Source organism: Onychomys torridus, chromosome 10, assembly GCF_903995425.1.
Source record: "Onychomys torridus chromosome 10, mOncTor1.1, whole genome shotgun sequence".
In the NCBI taxonomy this organism is placed as follows: domain Eukaryota; kingdom Metazoa; phylum Chordata; class Mammalia; order Rodentia; family Cricetidae; genus Onychomys; species Onychomys torridus.
In genome coordinates, this window is record NC_050452.1 from 88,691,170 (window position 1) to 88,717,544 (window position 26,375).

The following is a 26,375-nucleotide window of genomic DNA, read 5'->3' on the forward strand; positions in this document are numbered from 1 at the left end:
CAAACTTTTTGCTACAGATTCATAGTTTTATTTTCTATACAATTTTTACAGATTCCTACTCTGATTTGTTTTAGTGCTGTATAAAATACATCCTTTGTGTAGTAAATATTTGTTTGAGTTATCTATTTTTCCCCAAATCTGGTGAATGTGAGCGATAAAAAGTTTGCTGTACATTGACTAAGCTCTTAGTGCTCAGGTTAAGATGAAATCCTGACCTCTGTAAAGCTCTGTGTATCTCTGATGTCTACAGATAATTGCCCCATAACTGAGGTGAAAGCCCCCACCAAGATGCAAAGAGAACTGAATCTACAGCAACTGGGTACTAGGCTGGAGGGCCAACCTGTTATTCTAAGTTATTGGACACTTGCATTTCCTGGATGAGTTTCCTACACCAGCTTCTGAATTGTTGCTTTGTTCAATGCACCCCAGAATTTCTTGGGACAGACAATTGAAAGAAACTATTTTCTAATCAAGTGGACTTCTTGGAATGGAAGGGATTTCTTGAATGTTTTGCAAACCACAAAATTAGCATGTCATTAAATACAGTATATATACAGTCTCAGAAGCAGATAGAACATCATCCTCCCAACTTCTCCTTTGCTCTTGGCCTCCACTAAAGGTAAGAATTTCAGATATAATTTTGACATATTATTTTGATAATTTATTTAAAACTAGACTAGGTCATAGAAATAATAAAGTTACTTAAAATACAGTTTTTTTAATTAAATATTTAAGAAGTGATGAGATTATCTTAAAAGCTAGGCTTAATGCAGAAATTGCCTAGAAAGATTTGATTCAAATACATTGACTATTAGCTTCACAAAAATGAGAAAATGTAATAATAAATACAAGGACAATGAATAATGTAAACAGAAGACTGAGAATTTATTTCTTATAAGCTATCTTATTTGATTTGATGTATTTTAGTAATAAAATACACTCAAATTATATCATAGATAGATGGATATTTATTAAAAAGGCAACAATTAGAAGCTGCAAATTACATGTTTGTAAACAAAGAGATAGTAAGCATAAAACTTGTCCAGGCTCTTGGAATTCTTGATCTAGCTCATAATATTTCAAAAAATATTAAGACATGTGGAAAATAGAAACAAAGTCTTCTCTTTGTAAAAGAATTCTAGAAAGGTCAGAAATGACTTAGAAGCAGTGATGATGGAAATACAATGAGTTGAAAGAACAGTGGCCTATAGCATACCAGATAATGATAAAGTTCTTGTTTAAAAATAGGTATATAAAAATAGTAAGGATAAAATATAAGAACTGACATGTGATTCTCCCTACATGCATAATCTACAAAGGTGCAACTTTCTTTTAAACTAGGTCAATTGAATTATATGGAAACCCACAGAGGAGGCTTTAGATAAATAAAGGTTAATAATGAATTATGCAACATCTGTCAGTAAAGCCAAAAACTAATAGAATAATTTTCACTGATTGAATAATTTTCCACCTTACAGTATTGAAAAGAATGCTTTGTCAATTTATTAAAAAATTTATTTTCCATGCTGAGATCACTCACAAGCAATGCAACAATTTATATACATTATCTATCAATTCATTCTAGAAGTGAGGCTCCCTAGTCCTGAGATCTTCATATTCTGTTCACTGTCTGGCCACCTGCAAGTGCTAAATAGTTTTAAATAAATGGATCATCAAAGGTTTCCATAGTTATGACTTCTTCATAGCTTTTGTAAGGCATCTATACTCCTGTTGACAAAAGAGAACTAACAAAAAAGAACAGATGAAAGCTGTGAGCTAAAACCCTGATGATGGCTGCTGAAGTCTGAATTTGATGTTTAGTGATAGGAGTACTCAGCAGCCAGAGCAGGGATGGACTTTAATAGCCTGACTAACCTCTTATGATTTCTTCATCTCTTTGTTCACAGGACTTGACAGCCATGAAGGTCTTCATCCTTGCCTGCCTTGTGGCACTTGCTCTCGCAAAGGAGGTGTGTAAAGAAGCTTCCTTCATAATTAAGATGTAGAGAATTGTCTGCTCACTTATAGATAGTAACAACAGTGACAGCTCAGTGTATGATTAATAGGGAGTTTCAAATCTATTTAATCACTGCTTCTTAGAGAGTCACGTAGTGTCACAAAGTTTCTGTAGTGTCTCGAAGCTGGAACAAATGTTTGCTGCATCATTGTACCACCAATTCCCTAATGAAAAGTAAAACAGACAAGTAAGAAAACAAAACAAGGCACTAGAAATAGAAATACATGAAACAAATATGATTCATCAGAAGTAGACTCATGCATGCAGCTTGAGTATCTCATTCTGGTGACAGCGTGTATGTATCTCTTCAGATGACCAGGTCAAATCTTAACTGTGTCTGTTCAAAGATATTCAGAGGAAGGAAAACAATTGAGAATTGTAGTAGTTTCACAGGCATAATAAAAAAGAATTTAGTAGAAATTAAAGTAACTTCTTTTTTGTCACTCATCAAAAATTATGCACAAATTCATCTAATGTAAGAATGTACCAATACAATTTTTCTAAATTATCAGAGAGAGAGAGTAAATATAAGCTTTCAAGATTCTAAAAGGCATATAGCATTTTTTTTTTTGCTTTTTAAGTTTCTGAAAGAGGTAGATGACATAAAAGTCAAATAGGAAGCATGTTTAATAACAAGATAGATAAAGTACTAATAATGTTTTTGTTTGTTTATTTATTTTTACAAAAGGAATCACTCAGCATATCCTCTGAGGTAAGAGGTTTAATTAAGAACATTTTCTAACCCTAAAATAACTACATTTTAAAATTATCTGGAAATCCTAATTGGATCTAAAAATAAAAATGCATGTATTATTGACTTTTTTACATATTGAGAGCATTTCCAGCAGTGAGGTAAGACAATTGTCACTCAGAGGTAGCTTCTAAGGAACAGTGAAGTGCTGTCTTTCTGTTGAGTTACATTGTGTTAGCCACACTATACCATATCCCACTTAGGTAAATGTGCTTTGCATTATATTTGGGGCATAAAATAGCTGCATAGTCTGGAATTTACCAAGTTAGCTTATTAGTTGAAATGTTTTCACTGCCTCCTATCCCCCTTTTTATTTGAGAAGCTCACAGTCGTATTCTCTGCTAAGTGCTCTCACTAATTTGACCTGCATTTTTAATATTTACTATGTGCCTTTTGTGGGTCACTCATTGGCTAGGAGCTACAGTCTGAAGTAAAGACAGATGCCAGGAGAAATGGCATACTTGTTCTATAGTAAGTAAACCTGCTTGTAGAAGAGATACATTTGGTTATTGAGGCTGTCATGTGGGTAAATAAAAATAAGTGAGATGTATTGTAGTCTGAAATATACCTGAGAGTATCACATAGACGTCTTTACCTTGAACTTCTTATTTGTATGTGTTACCATTTGTTTATTGGAGAATACAAGTACATACTTTTCTCTTCAGTGGAAATATTTACTTCTCATTCTTTATTTGGAAGCTAACATATTAGCAAGTGAACAAAGAGTGACTTCCAGAATATTGTCATTAGACTGTATTTTCAGCTACGTTCGTGCATTTGGTTCTAAGAATCAAATGGAATTTAAAGATCATTTGTAGCCAGAGAAAGAACCATGATTGGAGGGACAATTAGCATTGTTCAGATGTCTCTTTATACACCGTGCTCACTAATTCACTCTTCTCTCTTGACTGCACTCATCTTTTTTTGTACACAATAGGCTTATACAAAATGTTTTAAGTAGTTTATAAATTTCATCAACTTTTCCATTAGGAACCTATGAAAGCAGCTACCAAATACCATAATTTTTAATATACATTTAAACTATTATTTACTCAGTAAAACTCAATGTTTTTGTTTGTTTGTTTGTTTTTGCTTTTCTGATGCAGTCTACTGAACACACCGATGAGGTAAACCCATTATATTTAAAGTCCATGGTTTGGTTTTGAAGTTGACAATTTTGAGGTTTTCAATGTTCACTTTATTTCTATTAGAAACTTCAGATGGTGGAGGAGATGCAACAACTGCAAGCAAAGGTAAATTGCTCATGAAGAATGTACGTCTCGTTCTTGTGATGCGTAATGCCAGAAAACCATCACCCTGTGCATGTTCAGAGTAAAGACTGGTCATACGCCAGGGCTACGCATGCACACTCGGGTGTCAGCACATTTTTAAAATCATGATTGCACTTACCTGTGGTATTATGTGTTCTTAATAGTTGGTATATGCATTTCTCCAGTACAAACCATGTTCCTTTTATTTTCTACATGAATCGGATGATAAAAGCAAATATGGACAACGTGGTGGAAATTCAAAATCAACCAGCTGAAGAATCTTGCTTATTAGTCTCTTTGTAGTTCCCTTTCTTCACCTATAAGCTGAAAATCTTAAAATTTTCCATGGATGTAGTTAATTTGCTTTCAGTTGAGTCAAGTGTTTTAATTCAACTTTTGGCTTATGATAACATTTGTGTTTTATGTTATGTTCACCTAGTTTTGAAGGTATTTCTAGTCCAAAGATAGGATGAGTGAGATATAGAACAACCAGATGAACCACTGCTTACGCTGTGATAGAAAGTACACGAGCTTGCCTTCAAATCAATGGTTTTCCACTATTAAATCACATGTATGGCCATATATTCAATGCAGTGTAATAGTTTAACTTTGACAGTTTTTTCTTTAGTAAATTACTTGCTGCTCACATTATATTTTCTAAATAAAACTAAAAATTTTAAAAATCGATACCTCTTGAAAAGGTTAAGAAAACTATTTTTACCTGGAGAAGCCATTCTAGAAATTGACCAATATTAAGTAGCTCACAGAATTTAGTCACAAATACAGGCTGATTTTTTTCTGTAAAATCAAATAAAATAAACTTTAGTATTGTCCCACTATACCTTTTTACTTTTCCTTAAATTATACAAAAAATATTGTTCTATTATCAATCTACAAAGGTTGAAAAAAATCAGTGCTCTCTCATACCTAAGAATATATACTACAGATAGATGTAGAAATGGCTTTTAAAAAAGCAAAAAGAAAATAAAAAAATCCTGAACATCAATTTCATTTTGCATCATAATTAGTCTATGAGTAGAATATGTGAGGGTGAAATCCTTTGAGATCACTTTAATTATTTTCTTAAAGTCTTATTTTGTGTATCTTAAAAAAAAAAGAAGTTGAGATTGCTTCTTACTCTGTACCCCAGGCTTGTCTAAAATGCACCATTTAAGCTCAAATGGTCTCAAAGTTGTAACAGTCCTCCTGCCTCAAGCTTCCGAACTGATAGATTTAGAGGCATTAGACACCATTCCTAGCTAGGCCAAGATAGTTTTTTAAGCAAATGAAATATGATAGTTTCTTGAGAAAATTCACTCTCCTTTGCTCTATTATCATTGGCTGAACAACTATTAATTAATTAAGGAAGATGATGTTGCTGAATTGTGGACTGAAAGTTTGGTTCTCTTCCTTCTAGGATGTGCTCCAGAATAAAATTTCCCCCTTCATCCTGTCACAGCCTCAGGCCTTTCCTTATGATCAGCCCATCTCTTGCACTCCCATTGCACAAAACGCCCAGCCTATTGCTCAACCCCCCGTGGTGCCTTCTGTGGGGCCTGCCATTTCTCCTGAGCTGGTAGCCTTCCTTAAAGCTAAAGCCACCATCCTTCCCAAAACCAAAGCCGTACCCTATGTTAACTCTGAAAGTGTGCTCCCTCTAGTTAGCCCTCTAGTCTCCAGCACTACTAATCTTGCAAATCAGCACATTCCTCAGTCTCAGGCTCAGCAGCTCCTGGCACAGCTCCTGCAGGCTTTCCCTCAGACTCCCGTAGTTTCTGCTCAGGCCCAGCTGTCTGTTCCTCAGTCCAGAGTTCTGTACCTTCTCCAGCAAGTAGCACCTTTGTTTCAAAATGATATGTCTATCGAAGCCCTTCTGCAATATCTAGACCTTCTGATTAACCCCACCTTCCTGCCCCTTGTCAATCGGCCACTTCATCAAGTCACTGTAAGTATAAATTTACTTCTCTTTCTAATCCTCTCAAAATGTGCATGTGATGACATTGATAGAAGAAACAGAAGTTCTAGAATGGAAGAGTAGATATATAATTCATTACTAAATCGATGAACCTCAGTGTGAGCTATGAAATAGAATCACCTAGAGATCTTCACTTCAACCTGATCCCCAGTGCCTAGTGACTTACAGATTCTGGTGGAACTGTTATGACTGCCAAGACAAAAGTACTGCCTGTTGGAAACAGGCAATTATGAGAACGCTGATTAACTGGCCGACTGTAGAGTAGTAAGGCTGACTAAGCCACAGTTGAACTTGGCAATTCAATAGATCCGAATAACAAAGTTTCTTTTGTAGAGTTCTAAAATTTCCTTGTGCGTACGTATTATCCATATCACATACTGCAGTTCATTTGTTTGTTTTGCGTATGTGTACATGGAGTCAGAAGACTGTGATGTTTCATTTGTTACCTAGGACATACTTTAGGCAGGTGTTTACACTAAGAGGGGAAATGTATACTTATTTATTTGTATTTGTTTGCATTTAAGGTCTAAGAGGATTTCCTGGTTAATACCTCCTCCTCATTTTTGGTAAGTTTCTGGAAATTGAAGATAGAATGATTATTTTTGTAGACATCTTTTTATATTTCATTCTCCTATATAAACACAGTACAGTAGCAAATTTACTTATTACTGTGTTCTCACTGGTTGACAGCTTCTTACCAACATGACACTAGGAATAGCTTAAATTTCAAGGAAATTTTAATTTTATTTGTTTGCCATTGATATAAATCTGTTTCATTCCAAAAGCTTTTATCTTAACATATTATATCATTAAGTTATATGAAACTCAGAAATAAAATTTCTTTATATTTTATGTGAACACACTGTAACTTTTGTTACAGGTCAATTTTAATTTCAGTGCATACCTTATGTTTCATAAACTTTATGTTTATTACATTTAAAATTGTTTTTAATTCATTATTCAAAAGAAAATTACTCAGCCCAGGTATTAAAAAGATACAATAGGGCAGAGAATGTAGCTTTGAGATTCTAAACTACAAAACCATTTAAGACTGAAGAAAGATTAGATATTTTGCAACAATTTCTTGTGAGCTGATATACCATTGAATAGGAATTATATGCCTCTAAGGAAAAGAACATAGAGTACCTTTGTAAAACAATTGTTTTCTTTCTTTTGAATAAAAATGGTGAGAGGTGAATTAATATAAAACCAGGATTCTCAACCTATGGGTCAAGACCCCAATATGAGTTCAAGGGCCCTTTCACAGAGTCACATATCACATATACTTCATATCAAATATTTACATTACATTTTGTAACAGTAGCGAAATTGCAGTCATGAAATAGCAATGAAATAATTTTATGCTTGGGGTCACCACAACATGAGGAACTGTATTAAAGGGTTGCAGCTTTAGGAAGGTTGAGATCAATTGATTCAAGAACACAAAACTGATTCTACATTCTTTCTTTCACAGAATTGACTGAGACTGGAAATGCATCAACGTTTTCATCTTTGGATCATGCTACAAAAAATGATATTATTCCTGAATGAATATACATAGAAAAAAGAAATTTTATTATTTTATTTATTCTATGTATTATATGGTATTCATTTCATTTGAATTTGAGTCTGAACTCTTTATACTTTCCAATTGTATTTTATATAATGTAAAAGATCAATATTGATTTGAAAATGCTTGTCAATAATTTATACAAAATAGTTTGTGCAATTGGATTTGCTATTATTTCTTTGAGAACCTATTTCCTTTCCAGTCATTTCAATAAATAATCCTTTAGGCATATTTAAATTGTCTTGTCTTTATTGTAATTTTTTGAACTTTCTAAAGATTATTCAGTGTTAATGTAAAATTATTATGGACATTTAAAATTATCATACAACTAACTGCTGTGGGGATGCACACCTGTATTGCTTGGACTTGAAGGCGAGGCTTGATAGCCAAGCATCTGAGGACAGGCTGACCTACATAATGAATTGTAGGTGGTTTGGGCTACCTAGTGACACCTTGTCTAAAAGCAAGCGAAATAAGGCAGAAATAAATTTTAAAAATCTAAAAGAGGAAAATAAAATAGATATACTAATGATAATTGTGGAAGAGCATTTAGAAATCAAATTAAATGTTTTAAAATGATGATTAGACAAAAAACAAGGCACAGAAGAAAATTTAGATTTATGTATATTCCTTTTGTTTTTAGAAATCTTGGTTCATACTTACTTTCCTGAGCACTTATAGCATCTGTGACTTTCACTCAAATAGATGCTATTCTGGGTGCTAAATTTTCTAGTCATCTAGAAAGATAATTACAAATGTGAAATCTGTGACACACCTGTCACATGGTAGCTAAGTGATGCTCTGGGAGATGTTTATTCTTTCATTATTTCAATTTCACATCCATAATGTATTGCAAAGATTCTCACTAAGGTGTTTTATAGTGCATTAGCAACAACCTTAATGAACTAGAGAGAATATGGCAGCATCTCACTGTGTCTGTGTACTTCCAATGCCTTTACACTATCATATCAGTACTCTACCACAACCAGAACTTTATTAGCCACAATTGTCCAGTGAAGAAAGTTGTAGGTGATGCTCTGATCATAATTTCCTCTGGCTTTGTAGTGACTGTTACATTGTGATGAACTCTCTCTCTCTCTCTCTCTTTATAGCAACTTTTTTTCATTTATACAGTATTTATTTCATTTTTACATTTTTTCATTATACATTCCATCTCCTGAATTTATGCAATAACTAATATTTAACAATTAATGCTTCTTGTATCAAGTGTTTCCCTTGTCTTATTATACTATAATTGTAATGAAAACCTTATATGTGTTGATTGTCCATCTTAAAAGGAAAATCTCTCCCATGTAGTACTTCTAAAATGTTCCCACTTCTTTGGTTCACTCTAGACAGTCCTTTAAATTTGAAACCCACTCCAGGCGCATTTTTGCTCATCACAAAAAAAGCTATATAGTTTTTGAAGAATTTCAACAGTTGTCATCTCACTCCCCTGCTTTCATTTATTCAGTGTCTCTGTGATAATTGATAAAGTTGACTGTCCTTATTATTTAAATATACTTCTCTTCATCTGAAATCTCAACCATATCAACCTTTGATTTACCGTAACTTGCCTGCCACTCTTATTTGTTCCTGTGTAGGTTTTGCTGCCACACAGTACTCTATGGATGGGTTTATGCCTGAGTAACCACCGTCAGTTTGACAGGTCCTCTTCTAAGCCAAGTTTCAGCTAACATCTCAAACTTATTCTGGTAGACACAAAACTTACGCCCTTGGTTGCCTTTTTGACTTGACACTTCAGTGTCTAATGAGTATCTCACACTGCCATGGACAGAGATTTTCATCTGGAATCTCTCCCAGTTTGCTTGTTTCTCAATCTTCCCACAAAATTAAAAGACCCACAGTCTATTCTTTCACACAATTGGAAACTTAGAGTTATTATTAATTCATCCCCTTTATTCATTGTTAATACTGGATAGCACTGTTATCTAAATTCCATGTCCTTCTGGAATCTAAGATATTAACTTTATTTGGACATCAGATTACTGAAGGTATAGTTCAGGTGACATCATGTGGATGTAGGTTTGGCGTTTAATTTGATATGACAGTTATCCTTATGAGATGAGAAAAAGAAAGAATCAGAAACAGAAGGAGAACATCTACTACCATGGAGGTGGGATATAGGATATTGATGTCACAGGTAAGGGAAGGCAAATGCCATTGACATCACAAGCTAAGAGAGGGATTTCAGATACTTACCCTTAGATCTGTTCAAGAGATCAAAGACCTATTGGCCTCTTATTCTGTAAATCAGCTTTTCAGTTTAATAATTGTTTTCTCAAAGTGGCCTGTAAAAGAGTAGAGGGTATTTCCAGGTTCTGGCTATTACAAACAAAGCTGATATGAACATAGCTGAGCAATGCCCTTGTGGTATGATTGAGCATTCGTTGGGTATATGCCCAAGAGTGGTACAGCTGGGTCTTGGGGGAGATTGATTCCCAATTTTCTAAGGAAGCGCCATATTGATTTCCAAAGTGGCTGTACAAGACTGAATTCCAACCACCAGTGGAGGAGAGTTCCCCTTGCTCCATATTCTCTCCAGCATAAGCTGTCTTCTGTGTTTTTGATCTTAGCCATTCTGACAGGTGTAAGGTGGTATCTCAGAGTCGTTTTGATTTGCATTTCCTGGATAATTAGGGATGTTGAGCAATTCCATAAATGTCTTTCAGCCATTTGAACTTCCTCTGTGGAGAATTCTCTGTTTAGTTCTATAGATGCCCTTAAACTGAAGAATGGATAAAGAAAATATGGTACATAATATACACAATGGAGTACTACTCAGCAGAGTAAAAACAATGACACCATGAGGTTTGCAGGCAGACTCAGACTCAGAAGGACAAACAGGGTATGTACTCACTCATAGGAGGATACTAGATGTAAAACAAAGATGACTAAACTGCTACACAACTCCAGGGAGACTACCTAGAAAACGGGACCCTAGGAAAGACCCAGAGATCACCCAATTAGAGAGAAATTGATGAGATCTACTTGAACAACCTGGATGAGAGTGGAAGTAATGAAGGGCAAGTTTTGAGGAAAGGGAGGCTTGGGGGAGCAGGAGATCCCAGCTGGATCAGGAACAGAAAGGGAAAACAAGGAATAATAGACCATGATAAATGATGACCACATGAGAACAGGAATAGGCAGAGTGCTCGAGAGGTCCCCAGAAATCACAATGATACATCCACTGTAGACTGCTGGCAATGGTCAAGAGAAAGCCTTATCTAACATAGTCTGGTGATCAGATGGCCAAACACCCTAACAGTCCAGCTGGAACTCTCATCCAATAGCTGATGGAAGTGGATGCAGAGATCCTCAGCCAGGCCCCAGGTGGAGCTCCAGGTGTCCAATTGTCAAGAAAGAGGAGGGACTGTAAGATTGTGAATTGTTGAGAACAAGATTGGAAAAAGTACAAGGACAAATAGCCAAACTAATGGAAGCACATAAATTATGAACCAAAGGCTGTGGAGCCTCCAGCTGGATCAGGCCCTCTGGATAAGTGAGATAATTGAATAGCTTCAACTGTTTGGGAGACATCCAGGCTGTGGGACCAGGACCTGTGCTTAATGCATGAGCTGGCTGTTTGGAACCTTGGGCTTACACAGGGACACTTTGCTCAGCCTGAAAGGAGGGGACTGGACCTGCCTGTACTGAATCCACCAGGTTTAAATGAATCCCCAGTGGAGTCTTGGCCCTGGAGGAGATGGGAATGGAGGAGAGGGGATGGGGGGAAGGTGGGTGTGGGTGTGGGAGGGGGGAGGACATGGGAACTCATGGCTGATGTGTAAAATTAAAACACAAATATAATAATAATAAAAAAGAATAAATTAAAAAAAGAATAGAGGGTAAGGACACAGGCTATGTAAATATGTTTGCTAGGTTTAAATGAGAGCACCACATGTGTATTTAAACATAGCCATTCTGAATTACTTTATCTTTCTGTCCCAGTTGCCTAATCTTTAAAATGTAATTAACATTTTATTTTTAAGGTTGTAGTATTCTTCAAAACTCAGTCATGAAAAACTAATAAAATGCTGATTGAGGGATGTGTGATGTACTATTGTCAATTATTAGCCACAAAATACTGAAACTCTGATGAAAATACTTATCACAATATTCATATAAAACTACAGTCGTTGATTTTGTAATTAAAATCTCCCCAAAGACATTTCATCTCAAGGGTCATATAATACAGTAGGATAACTAGTTTTTTTAAGGTGGTACATTTTTCTGATTTTTTATTACTTCTTTTAGAATTAGTACAAAACATTTTGTTCATTTTCACCCCTGTCCTCTCCTCCCTACATTCTTCCCAGATCTACCTCTATTTCACAACCCATTCAACTGCATTTTATTTTTACTTTTTACCTATCAAGTCTAATTTGTGCTGTCCATATACTCTTTGATCTATGGACCATCATCAGAGGGTAGATAACCCACCAGAGTATGCACATTGAATATAAGTGATTCTCCTCTCAGCAGCCACCAGTTGCCAAGATCTGCTTAGCTAGAGATAGGGGTTTGCTCTTGTTACTGCGATTTTGTCTGGTTTGAGATTGCATAGGTCTTGCTCATGCTGTCTCAAACATCGAGAATTAAGAGATTCAACTGCCCTGAACTCAATGACATCTTTGGGAGTTCCTTGTCTCATAATGTTGTGTCAGGGCTCTTCTTTGATTTTTTAAAATTTATCTGATATATATATATATTCTTACCCTGCAGGTTCTTTCTGTATATATTATGTCTTCCAGTTCAGTGTTTTAATGGGATTTCTGATGTGTGAGTGAGTGGGTCTCTCTTTCTTGTGCCTTATCTTGGGCCCTTTTCCTTCCATTTGTTTATTTTGTTCAGTTCCTAAGTGTTAGTTTATGTTTTCTTTTCTTTTCTTTTTTATTATAGAAGACTGACTATTTTGTATTGAGAGACAGAAAGGAGATAGGAGGTGAGGAGGTAAGAAACTATGAGCAGAATTGTAATTGGGATATAATATGTGAGAAAAAAACTATTTTCAATGAAAATATATGTACACAGAAAGCTTCATATGTCATACTAAATGGTGGAATAAATAAGATTATAGGCTAAAGATTAAGAAAGCAGTGGCAGTTCTCACCATATTTCTAGTACCAGAGTACTAATCTGATTATGGGGAAAATCAAGAAATAAAAATAGAAGGTATATAGATTGTGTATTGCATACCATGTTACTATTAATGTAGAGTAACTCAGTGAATCTAATCAATGCTCTTGAACTAAGAAGTGAGTTTAGAAAGTTTTCTAGAAAAACATGACAATGAATGTAATAGCAAAACTCTAACAAACATATAAAACAAATAGCACATGTAAAAAGCAGATGCAAGATAAGATACATGTAACAAATGCAAAATGCTAACATTAAATAATAGATCTTTAACTAACTAGGCAGATATATTGTGTTCATGCTTTTGAAGGACCTTGTAGAGAGCCGAGTGTAGCCGCACCCTAAAGATGGCTCTGGCTTCTACCCTCTGCCTTCCTGATGGCAAACACTCTTTATGGTAAACAGCTCCTTATTTGGCTGTGGCTGGATTCGTGTGTTGCTGGCATATGCGTGAACCTGTGGACAGTGCCCACGTGGCTGCTTGGGGTTGGCAGCCCAGCCCTACTTAGGTGCTGGGAGAGGCTTGCCCCAGCGAGAGAGACACAATGCAATTAATCAAAGGTCTGATTAAACTGTAATGAGAAGGATCCCGGTGTCGTGTCTTCCTTGCTGGTCGAGGCGGGCACGACAAGTGGTGGCCTCCTACGGGGACAATCACCACGTCTCTCTCCGGATTCAGAACTCATTTACAGTCAGGCAGTATACCGGTAAGTCCTCAGAAAAAACTGGGGATCCGCGACAAAAGCGGGTAACACTCACCTGTAGAAGGGAGAGCGGGATAGCAGAGCTGCGATAAAAGCAGATGGGTAAATCTAGAGCCGTGATAAAAGCGGTAATTAGACAAAACAAACAGGGAAACCGGAGGGCTGGAGCAATTCTGCAGAGGCTCTGAGAAACCTCCGAGAAACTTCTCAAATTGAGGAAAGAAAAAAAAAAGTATACTAACATGGGCGCTTCCTCCTCGCACCCAATTTTTTTGGCTCTTAACGAGCTGCTTCTCTCTAAGAAATTGAAAATAAAAAAACACACCCTAGCACAGTTTCTGCAAGAGTGTGATGTAATTGCTCCTTGGTTTGCAATTTCAGGAAGCCTTACAGTGCCTTCCTGGGAGAAATTGGGAAGAGTCTTAGATTTGGATTGCAGGTGCAGATCGCAGTATCATAGCTAGCAAAGATTGGCCTTGAGGTTGGCCTATACAGGCTTCCTCACAAACATTGCAGGGACTGGGTTATGCCAGTGTTCCAAATGTTAGTGCAAATTTGTTAAATTGGCAAGATTCCGAAGGTCACTCTGGCGTTATGCAACCCTATATCCTTGAGCTTCCAGTGTCCCTCTGGGGGAGGGATCTTATGAAATCCATGGGCTTTCAGTTGAGTAATGAGTACTCCAAAGAATCTAAAAATATTATGAAAAACATGGGGTGTCATCCTGATTTTGGCCTGGGAAAATTTTTACAAGGCAGAAAGGAGCCAATACAAACAGTACCTAGGAAACCCAAACAAGGGTTGGGTTTTTCCTAGGGGCCGCTGAGGAGGGCATTCCCATATCCTGGGTAATGGAGGAGCCAGTTTGGGTTCCTCAGTGGCCACTCTCCTCTGAGAAATTACATGCTGCATATCAATTAGTGAAAGAGCAATTGGAGAACGGGCACATTAAACCCTCTCTTTCTCCCTGGAATACACCCATATTTGTCATCAAGAAGAAATCAGGAAAATGGAGATTGTTACATGATCTTAGATAAATGAGCAAATGAGAATTATGGGACCTGTACAGCATGGTCTTCCATTGCTGTCAGCCTTGCCTGAAAATTGGCCTATTATTGTGGTAGATATTAAAGACTGCTTCTTTTCCATTCCACTGAATAGCAAAGACAGTGAGAGATTCGCTTTCACTTTACCATCCACTAATCATGAGGAACCTGATAAAAGATATCAGTGGGTTGTATTGCCACAAGGCATGGCCAACAGTCCTACAATGTGTCAATTATTTGTAGCTACTGCTTTAGAACCCTTGAGAGCACGTTTTCCAGGCTTAAAATGCCTCCATTATATGGGTGATACACTGTTAGCAGCTAAAGAAGAGAGCATTCTTCAAGAAGCATATAGCTCACTTGTAGAACTGCTAAAGCAAAAGGGACTCTGTATTGCCCCTGAGAAGGTGCAACAGAGCAAAGTTGTCAATTATCTTGGCTATAAAATAACTAAACATCATATCATGCCACAAAAGGTGGAGTTAAGGAAGGATCATCTTTGCACATTGAATGATTTTCAAAAATTATTAGGAGATATAAATTGGATAAGAGGAAGTTTAGGAATGGCCAATTATGAGTTAAAACCATTATATGATATTTTAATTGGAGATGCAGCCTTGGATTCACCGAGGCAATTAACCAATGCAGCCCGAGAAGCCTTAACAAAATTAGAAGATAGACTACAAAGAGCTTTTCTTCAAAGAGTGCAAAATAATGATGATATTACCCTGTGCATTCTGCCTACCCAGTTACAACCTATGGGAATTTTATGGCAAAAAGGACCCTTGTTATGGATTTATACTAAAATCTCACCTGCAAAATCAATTGAGTATTATCCTACTGCTGTAGCATTACTTGCGCAACAGGGTATTCAACAATGTTTACAATATTTTGGGACATCACCACAAACGCTAGTTGTTCCTTATGATTCTACTCAAGTCAAGGTATTATGTGCTGCCATAGATGATTGGGCAATACTGCGTTGTACCTATCCAGGACACATAGATTGCCATTATCCTAAACATCCACTATTAACTTTCTTTAAAGAACATCCTGTAGTTTTCCCTAAAGTAACTGCTTCAAAGCCCATTCCAGGAGCAAGTGTTATATTTACAGATGGGTCTAAGACAGGCTGTGGTGCTTATATGGTGGATTCTAATGAACCTGTAAAGCATCATTTCTTGCCAGGTGCACCTCAACAGGTGGAGCTTTCAATAGTTCTTGAAGTTTTCAAGGCTTGTCCATTTGCATTTAATTTAGTGTCAGATTCTAGTTATGTTGTTAATGCTTTAAAAAGCCTTGAATGTGCAGGGCCCATCTTATCTTCTAGCCCGGTTAGCTCATTATTTGGCCAATTACAGAAACTGATCTCGCAACGTAAAAATCCCTTTTTTGTGCAACACATCCGTGCACATACCAGTCTGCCAGGTCCATTGGCTAAAGGCAATGATATAGTAGACCAGTGCACTAGACAGGAATGGATGTTTGTGGCTTCTGCCATACAACGCGCACATGCTTTCCACAAAGAATTTCATGTTAATGCAAGGACATTACAACAAAAGTTTTCTATCTCACGTGGGGATGCACGAAAGGTGGTACTAGATTGTTCCCAATGTGTCATTTTTCATCATCCTTCTAGCTTAGGAGTTAACCCTCATGGTTTTCTCCCCTTAAAAATATGGCAAATGGATGTTACACACATCGCTGAATTTGGACGTGTCAAATATGTACATGTATCTGTTGATACCTGTTCTGGAATCATTCATGCCACCCCAATGGCAGGAGAAAAAGCCTCTCATGTCATTGCTCATTGCTTAGAAGCTTGGGCAGCATGGGGTAAGCCTCAACAGTTAAAGACAGACAATGGTCCTGCATATACTGGACATAAGTTCACTTCCTGCTGTCAACAGATGAATGTGCAACTTGTACATGGCCTACCATATAATCCACAAGGTCAAGGCATTGTGGAGCGTGCTCATAGCTCCTTGAAGGAGTTGCTTCAAAAACAAAAAGGGGGAATAGGCTATGGCCGTACCCCTAAGGACAGACTTTCTCTTGCATTATTTACTCTGAATTTTTTGAATTTGGATGCTTCCAATTGTTCTGCTGCAGATTTATCTAAAAAGTTGTCTAGTTATCTTTTAGGTAATTGGACTGGAGAGTTCGATAACCTGATGGACCAGCTGAGAGTGGCTATTGTCACGGTGAATTCGACCCGAGTGGATACCGGACTGGTGGAGGGATTGTCTTCCTGGATTGCTACAGCCATGGGCCACATGAAGGAGTGGGCGGGAATAGGAGCCCTAGTAGGCTTACTGGTGCTCACCTCCCTAGTATGCTTGTGGTGCATTTGTCGCATTAGGATCTCACAGCATCGCCATGCAGCCATGATTGTCCAAGCCTTTATGGCCATTGATGCAGGACAGTCTCCCCAAGCCTGGTTGGCTACTTTAAAAGATATTTAGGCACAGGATGCGAGGCCTGTGCACTGCACTTGAGGTTATGATACGCTGACCTCAAGAAGAGCAAGTCTGATTGCATGTGGGTTGGTACCCTAACTCCCACCTCTGTGAAAAGGGTATCGGACGGGTCTAGTGTTCTCTGGGTGGACGACACCTGGACAAACATTAGTACATGTTCCATTTTAGCAGAGATCAGACCTCTACTCTTGCCTGTTGCTTTGTAAAACAAAAAGGGGGAAACTGTAGAGAGCCGCGTGTAGCCGCACCCTAAAGATGGCTCTGGCTTCTACCCTCTGCCTTCCCGATGGCAAACACTCTTTATGGTAAACAGCTCCTTATTTGGCTGTGGCTGGATTCGTGTGTTGCTGGCATATGCGTGAACCTGTGGACAGTGCCCACGTGGCTGCTTGGGGTTGGCAGCCCAGCCCTACTTAGGTGCTGGGAGAGGCTTGCCCCAGCGAGAGAGACACAATGCAATTAATCAAAGGTCTGATTAAACTGTAATGAGAAGGATCCCGGTGTCGCGTCTTCCTTGCTGGTCGAGGCGGGCGCGACAGGACCTAATGTAATGAAAACACTAATTATTACCGCACTGATCTCTAGACTTCATGTAATAATCATTTTTATTTTGTTAACATGGACAAGCTAAATCTTAATCAACATTTAAAAGTAAAGGGCCTATAATTATAAGAATACTTACCAGTGCAAGAACTGGGAATCAGATAAGTTGACTCACAAGGCATGGCATATAAGAATTAGACATAATGACTGCCAAGGACATGTGAACACAAAAATTGCCAAGGGTTTTATTAAGTCACTGAAGAAATTTACTTTAGGAATAAATTTCACCATACTCATAAAAAGTCAACTTTGATTATAATTATTCTTTTTACTTTTTAATTATATTTTATTACTTAAAGTATTTTTAAAATTTTTATTGAAAATAAATTTTTCTCTCATACAAAACATCCTGATGGTAGTTTCCCCTCCCTCCACTCCTCCCAGCTCCCCAGATTAATTCCTTCTCTGTTTCTTCTTTAGGGAAGAGCAGATCTCCAAAAGATGACAGCCAAACATGACTGAACAAGATACAGTAAGACAAGGCAAATGCCCTCATCCTGAGACTAGACAAAGACAACCTAAAAAGAGGAAAAGAGTCCTAAGAGCAGGCAAAAGCATCAGAGGTACACCCACTCCCACTTTTAGGAGTCCCTGAAATCACCAAGCTAACAACCATACATATGGAGAGGACCTGGTGCAGACCCCAGCAGGCTTCATAGTTGATGCTTCAGTCTGTCAGCCCATGTGAGCCCTGTTTAGTTGACCCAATGGGCCATGTTCTCCTGGTGTTCTTCCTCCCCTCTGACCCATACAATCTTTACTTCCCCTCTTTGGTGAGGCTCCCCAACCTCAGCTGGGAGGGACCCAATGGAGACCTTCAATTTAGACTCCCTCTCTACATGCATTCTGCCATTTCTGATGGGAGCACAAACTTGTGTACCCACTGTAGAATCAATATGGTGGTTCCTCAGGAAACTGGGACTCAATCTACCTCAGATCCAGTTATATAACTCTTAGGCATGTATCCAAAGGATATTCCACTCTAACAAAAGAGTACTTATTCAAGTATGTTCATTGTGGCTTTATTCATAATATCCAGAATCTGAAAACTATTTACATGTCCCTTAACTGAGGAATGAATAAAGATAATGTGGTACATTTAAAATAATTTTTAAATTTAAATGTATTTTGATCATATTTTTCCTCTCCTCCAAGTCCTTTCAGATCCTCTCTTCCTCCCTTCTCACCCAATTTTAAATTCTTTTTTAAAAAACAAACAAAAATCCAACACAACAACAACCCCCTCCCCAAATTCAAGAAAACAACATAAAACCACCCTCAAAAGAAATGAAGAAACAAACAAACACCAGACTATAACCAAATGAAAACACACACACACACACACACACACACACACACAAAACAAAACAAAACCAACTTGTGAAGTCAATTATTTGTTGTTCAACTACTTCTGAACATAAAGTCTTTCCTGTAGGGGTTGATATACCTTATTTTACTCTATTATAGAAAACTGATTTTCTCTCCTCAGCAGGTATAAGTGACAGTTCAGTTGTTAACCTTTACCCTAGTGGCTAGGTTTTCATACATTCATTCATTCATTCATTCATTCAATTTTTTAATATTAAAAATTTAAATATAATAAGGTAACACATGACCATTCTTAGGGTTTGCTGAAATAATTTGCTCTATTCTAGCCTCAGATACTTGACTAGATAGAACAAGAAAGAAATTTTGATGATCAATAAAATCAGGAAGGTGTTCACATCTCTAGTTCTCAGTGAAAATACAAATTCAAGACAGTATATAATAGCCAGGGGGCTGAAATGAAAAGAATTAAAGTCCAGAAATACAATATACAATCAGAACAAAATAAAGCAACAATAACAAAAAGAATAGAGATGAAAGAATGCTTTGCAATGCTGACTTAAATAAAAGTTTGCAAAGAACATGCAAAGTATGTGTTAGTATTTGTTAAAAGTTGATGACAGTGTGTTTTGACTATTGGTCAATGACTAGTGGTCCTATTTTAAGGCATGTTGTGCTAAAAAGATATTTAATAATTATTAAAACACAACGATAAGGAAGAGTTTGTTTAGAATCACACACACACATACACACACACACACACACACACACACACACACACACACTGACAAGACCAATAGGGTTTTGCAAAGACAGCAATTGGCTTCAGAAAATGTAGGTCTGTCCACAACAAAAAAACAGGTAGGGAGACAGTGCATGCTTACTTACTAAGAGAAAGTATCAGGAGTTAGAAGGATTCTGGTAAAACCAAACTCACATGATACTGAGGGCAAGCCAGAGTGACTAGATATTATTTAAGGAATGAGACAAGGAACCAGATCAGATAGTGAGAATAGCCAAATACTGAGGGGGTTGCTATTAGATTGACTTAGAGGTGCTCTTTGCTAAACTTGATTTTCCAAGAGAGTACATGGATGGGCTTACATGTTTCAGACGCTTGTATAATATATGTAAAGTGAAGAATAATTGCCAGTTTCCAAGATAAATATGTTCAACTAAAACATGTACCGCAATAGCAATATATGTATTGATCCCTCAAACTAAAATCCACAAAAGTGTGATTTAATATTTTGGATAAATTGAGTACAGTGGAATGGAAATGAATGAATTCCTACTACCTAAAATAAAAGGAATGGATTTTGTGTAAATAACATTCTATGGCTGTAGCTCAAATGCAGGATAGAAGAGACTACACAAACCAAGATAGAATATACTAGCATCTTAATAAAATACATAATTAAATCTTTATTTCTTCTTCAGTGCTTTGCCTACCTGTATCTTTTGCCCTATGTGTGAGTCACATGTTCATTGCTTTTAGAACTGATTGCAAATCCACATTGATGCATAGAATCTTTTAAGACTAGTGCTTCATTCAGGTCAAGGATACTAGATGAAATAACACTTTAATTTACAAATTTTGCTGCTGTGGAATATCGTTCTATATTCTGTGAATGTGTCGCTCTGATTGGTTGATAAATAAAACGTTGACTAGCCAGTAGCCAGGCAGGAAGTATAAGAAGGATAAGCAGACAAAGAGAATTCTGGGAAGAGGAAGGTTGAGTCAGAAGTCACCAGCTAGACACAGAAAGCAAGATGTAACAGCAGAACTGAAAAAAGGTACCAAGCCACATGGCTAAACATAAATAAGAATTATGGGTTAATTTAAGTGTAAGAGCTAGTCAGTAATAAGTCTGAGCTAATGGCAGAGCAGTTGTAATTTATATAAGCCTCCGTATGTTCATTTGGGTTTGAGTGGCTCAGGAACCATGGGGCCTGGGAGCTGGTTGGGACCAGGAAAACTTCAACTTCACTTTGCAGGTCTTAGGTGACATTTACGAAAGGGGAACATCAATGATAAAATCTACTGTATCAGAAAATACAATATTAAATAGAAAATTCCTTAAAAATACTCATAATATTCTATTATATTTATCTTTATCATAAGCATTGCATAAAAATGGTTAGACAAGAAGTTATGACATATATGTCTTATTATTTCTCCATGAAGCATTTAATGGCAGCAATAACAGAAGATGTATATATTATTGGAATATCCATGAATGGTGAACATATTCTTGCTATCACTAGAAACACTCACATGGCTCCCCATTCTGAGATTCCAAATAAGAATCAGTTTTATGTTTACATCCCTTGAATGCAGAGAAATTGAGTTCTATAGGAAGGATCCTACAATTAGATCATATTTCTCAGCTTAAGGCTTGCTCTCTACCTATGAGTTTTACGTCCTTTACCTCATAAAAGACATATAATCGTACAAAGTCTGAGATCTATGCTTTTGCTCCTTACTACTTTGTGTGGCTAATGCTTTGAAAAGCTGTGGTTAGTGACTCAATTTCTTTAAAGTCAAATAATAGATGGTGTTGCATGAAATTTTGCCTTCACTATCTCTAGGAAGAATATAAACCATTACTAGTTAATTCTCAGGCTGCTCAGGTTTCAGTGTATAGTCTGAATGGTTATAGAAGACTGACTAATTCTGATGTATAGAGTAAAGAGGTAGAAAAGGGTCACTAGAAATTATGTTTCCAATAGTTAAGTTGTAAATTAACAGTGTACTGCATTTCTAGGTTTAAAATAAAGTTCTAATGGCTAAAAAGGGGAATGTTAAAGAGTCATATAGTAATGTGATTCTACATCCTGATGTTTCTTGGAGGATAATGAAGGATCACGAAAAGTTTTATGAGGCAATTTTAAGTACTTATAGTAGAATATTTCATTTTGTGTTATTTTTGTTTATGTTGCATTTGTTTAACTCTGTGAAATTGTGTTACTGTGCCTGTGTAAAACACCTGATGGTCTAATAAAGGACTGGCCAATAGCAAGGCAAGAGAAAGAAAAGGTGGGGCTGGAAGATGGAGAGTATGTATAGAAGGAGAACACTGGGAGGTGAGATCTAAGATCTAGCAGCCAGAGGGGTAGGATGACTCCAAGGGTCAGCCACCCAGCTACACAGCAAGCCACAGAGTAAGATTTACTGAAGTTAGAGAAATGGAAAAGACCAGAGGCAAAAGATAGATGCAATAAGTTAAGAAAAGTTGACAAAGAACTAAGCTAAGCTAAGTCCAGGCATTCATAATTAAGAATAAGCCTCTTTGTGAGATTTATTTGGGAGCTGGGTAACAGGCCCCCAAAAAAGAGCAAAAATGATACAATAGATAATTATTGCAGGTGACATGTATTTTTAAATGTGGAAATTTTAACGTTCTTGGCATTTGTCTTACACACACAATCTTGTAAGTCGTCTTCTTCAAACTGATTTAAAAAGTAAGGGAAGAGAAGCAATTTGTTTTATTCTACAAATAAAATGTCTCACTTCACTCAACAGTCTCACAGACAGATTTAACCTACTTTGGCACTACAGTTTGGACTGTGGAAAACAGCTGTCTGTTCTGTTAATAATGTTGGAGTCAATTGATATGTTTGCTCTTGTAGGGTTAATTTTTAACATAAGATTGTGACATTGTTTCAAATGTATTCAGAGGGTAGAAATAAAGCATAACCAGATTCAAACTTCCAGTGTCCCACCACTCACATAATGATGCATAATTCTGTGTGCTCAGGAGGTAGATAGGCTATGATAAAATCAACTTTAAAGATGCTGTATAGAGCTTACAAGTATCCTTTATGACTTTCTGTGCCTGCTAGAAATAAAGATATCTAAAAAAAACTTTGTTAAAATGCCATAAAGTTAGCTCAAATGCAATTTCACACACACAAACACTCCACAACATTATGTAAATATCCAGTAATGACAAAAACATGATTTGTGCCTTAAAACAGAATTTATTGAAAAGAAGAGAAAGAAAATCTCAGTTACTGCACACAATTACCACAAATGATAGCATTTACAGAAGAAGCAATTAAAAGACTTCTAAAACAAAATTTCCATTATAGAAACTTAGTTAAAGACTTTGATTCTCTCTGCTCAGGTGTTTTCCCGACTGGCATGATGCAACTGGAATTTAGACAGAATCTGTCTAGGAAAGGTTAGCTTAAGGAAGGGTGCTGTGCTATCTAACATGCAGTAGGCAAGTCAGGGTGAGTGAGTGTCCTCTCTGTGGTGTTGTCCTATTCTAGAAGAGCAGTTAAGCCTTTGGGTAAGATGATGGTTCCATATGATGGATGGAGAGGAGAAGATTCGAAGAGGATAGAGGTTCCAGTCACATCTGTAAGTAGAGGAGGAAAGGCATGGTTAGCTATATCATTTAATTTTGAGGGGAGAATTGTTATGATTTTATATTCTTTGCTAGTCACTTTCTTTTTATATCAAACTAACTCATAGGGTCATTTTTATTTGTCTACTACTGATGCACATTACTCCTTTTTTTATGTAAAGACAATTTTTTACTAAGCTGTAACTTTTTGTGTTATTATTAGAGATGCCACCAGGCAAACACAAGACAATGCTGTCATGTAAGTCAGAAGATTTTCGTTTTCATTAATGTGATATTTTGGGAAAAATAAGGAACATCTCATATCACAAACAAACACAAACACTCACACTTAGTGTGGCTGAGATGATTAAATCGCACATTTAGTTATACTGTGTGATTTGCTACCAATTCCTACTTTAGTATCATAAAGCATAGAATCTTACTGTTTGGCTTTACATGTGTCAGAGGCACTATTCCATGAAGAAGGGGTAACATTCATACAAAATTGCATAGGCTTTTCCTTTATTATAACTTACTAGTGAAGTATTCTTTGCTATTAAATACATTTTAATACTTATTCTGTTTAAATATATAGTTATGAAAAGTCAAATTTCAAATGAAAGTAGGGCTGAACATTAGACGTACAGCCTGTAAACTCACCAAGTGCTATAATTGTGGAGTTCCTGAGAGTTGACTTAAAGTCTCTGAAAGAACAAAAATCACTCTCATCAGTGGATGAATTTATTCAGTAGTAAAATTTTAATGAGGCGATGATGACAGTCACTTATTAAAGTGCCTGTTTTCATAATACTATGCTTGACAAACATTACTGAAATCAATCACCTTAAGGATAAGAAGAAAAAAGCATTACTAGAATGTTCCAAATGAGGAAAAGGCCAGGAGTTGAATTCAGGGTGAATGTGTGTTTAGATAGGTGCTCGTGTACATACACAGCATTTCCATATTGATTATATGTATACATAGATGGAAGTGCTTAGAGAGTAGTGAAAACTGAAGAAGGATAACGTTCCCTGAGTGTCGGCAGCTTTCTGCTTCCATCATTATAATGGGTTACAGTTACTGAATGGAGAATTCTGCTCTGCATGTTTCTGAGGAGTGATTTTAAGTCTTAGATACCAGAAAGTATCTGACTGGTCATTTTATTTTAAATATTTTCTTGTGGATGCTCTTTAAGCTTCTTTACTTCCTTTGGTGGAGCATCAGCATTCAGTAATTTTCATAAACTTACCACCACACTTTGGTTTCTTCAGAATTCTTGGGGACAATGGCCTTAAGGGTGTTAAGTACGGCTTCAGCAGTAAGGTGCTGCATGTCTTGTGGAAGGTAAGTCCAAAGGGGGTAGGCTTCATACTGGAAGAATTGTGGGAAGGCCTGTAGGGAAAGACAAACAACAACAACAACAACAAAAATGTGTGAGCAATTGCTGTGAGTCATTGAAGAGCTGGATCGCATTCTCATTTCTTAAAGTCACTGTTCAAAACTGAATCCCAAGGCCCAATGTTGTCCATACAGAATTCAATTACCAGAGCCCAGAAGAAAATAAGAACATGAATCTGTTTGTGGGGCCCCTGGCAGTGGGACCAGGACTTATCCAGGGTGTATAAACTGCCTTTCGGGAACCCATTCTTTATGTTGGGATACCTTACTCAGCCTTGATGCAGTGGAGAGGGGCTTGGTCCTGCCTCAACCTGATATGCCAGTCTTTGTTGACTTCCCAAGGGAGGCCTTATACCCTCTGAAGAGTGGAAGGGTGTTGAGATGGGGGTGATATGGGGAGGAGAGGGACACGGGGAGGGAGAGGTAACTGTGGTTGGTATTAAAATATAAAAATAAAGAAAAAACCATGAATATATTTAGTGCTTATTTAGAAATCATTGATATTTTAACTACAAAAGAAAATTGTTTTGCTAATTTAAACCTTTTTAACTTTCTTAAGGACTCTGATATCCAAAGAAGGGTCATTTATCCAGGGTCAATATAGCTGATTCCTGAATGTCTGGTATGTAGAAAATAATTTTCTAAATGTTAGCTCAGGGTCTCTCAAGAAACTAGTTTGGGGTTTAAAAAGTGTGTTCCTTTCTGAAATATTGGAACAGCTGCCTCTATTGATCTATTATAAAATTTTAGTTGGAAATTTAGGAATTTCTATGTTAATGCACACAAAACTCTATATAAGTGGAATTTATATTTTATGGGATCAGAAATAAAATTAAAAACATGTCAGATTTTCCTGTGAACATTTACATAAATAATAAACAAATACTATATATGGCAATTTCTATTTTTCTTTTTAATACATATATATGAAATAAAATTAAATAATAAAACCAACTGACCTGAACAAAGAGTTGGGCCAGTTCCTTGGTGGAGAGAGAGGAAAAAAAATCTTTCTAAGTTAAATGTAACTGGGGACCAATAGAGACCAAATTATTGTACCAAATTTGTAAAGAAGAAAATCTATATGTACAATTTCACACTGTCTTTTAAAAGAATTATATGGAAGGTTGAAACCAATATATTCATTGCACTATAAATAAAAACAAATCATTGCCCTTAATTTGCTTCTACTTTGAGCAATGAAAGTAACTGGAGTATTCCAGAACGCAATGAGGGTAACTTGAGGCACACTGACAAATCATTAAGCAACTGATTGTTTCAATATTTAAAATCTTGGGAAACAATTTAATCATAATCATAATCATAGAAAGAAAATGTCATCACTTTTCTACACATTCTTTTTAATATTGGGATTGGGGAAGATTAAAAAATTGACAGACATAGTAATTTCCCCAAAGTGAGACATAATATACATTCATATTAAGAACCTAAGTTGATTCCATTGCAGAACTGAATTTGGACAACAGGGTATCAAGTTGGGATTTTTCTGATTTAAAGGTAAGACTGAAACAATTTTCATTCGGTGATGTCTAAAGAATTAGTCTCTCATTTTTATTTGACAATTTAGATCTGAAATTCTATAGCAAGGTCAGAACTATCCCTGGAGAGCCCATGAGTATCCAGCAGCTAAGAAGACTGGAACAGTGCTACTTATTGATAGAATTAGTATATATAAGAGAGTATTTATGACAACATTAT

At 36.6% G+C, this 26,375-nt stretch overlaps 1 protein-coding gene across 1 annotated transcript; it reads left to right on the forward strand.

Moving 5' to 3' along the window:
• The first annotated feature begins 1,919 nt into the window (after positions 1–1,919).
• Positions 1,920–6,077, forward strand: Csn2 (casein beta). The gene is made up of 6 exons (XM_036200370.1): positions 1,920–1,970; positions 2,706–2,729; positions 2,852–2,869; positions 3,875–3,895; positions 3,980–4,021; positions 5,457–6,077. Exons 1-6 carry the CDS (start codon positions 1,920–1,922, stop codon positions 6,075–6,077), a joined length of 777 nt encoding a protein of 258 aa, XP_036056263.1.
• Positions 6,078–26,375: the final 20,298 nt, after the last annotated feature.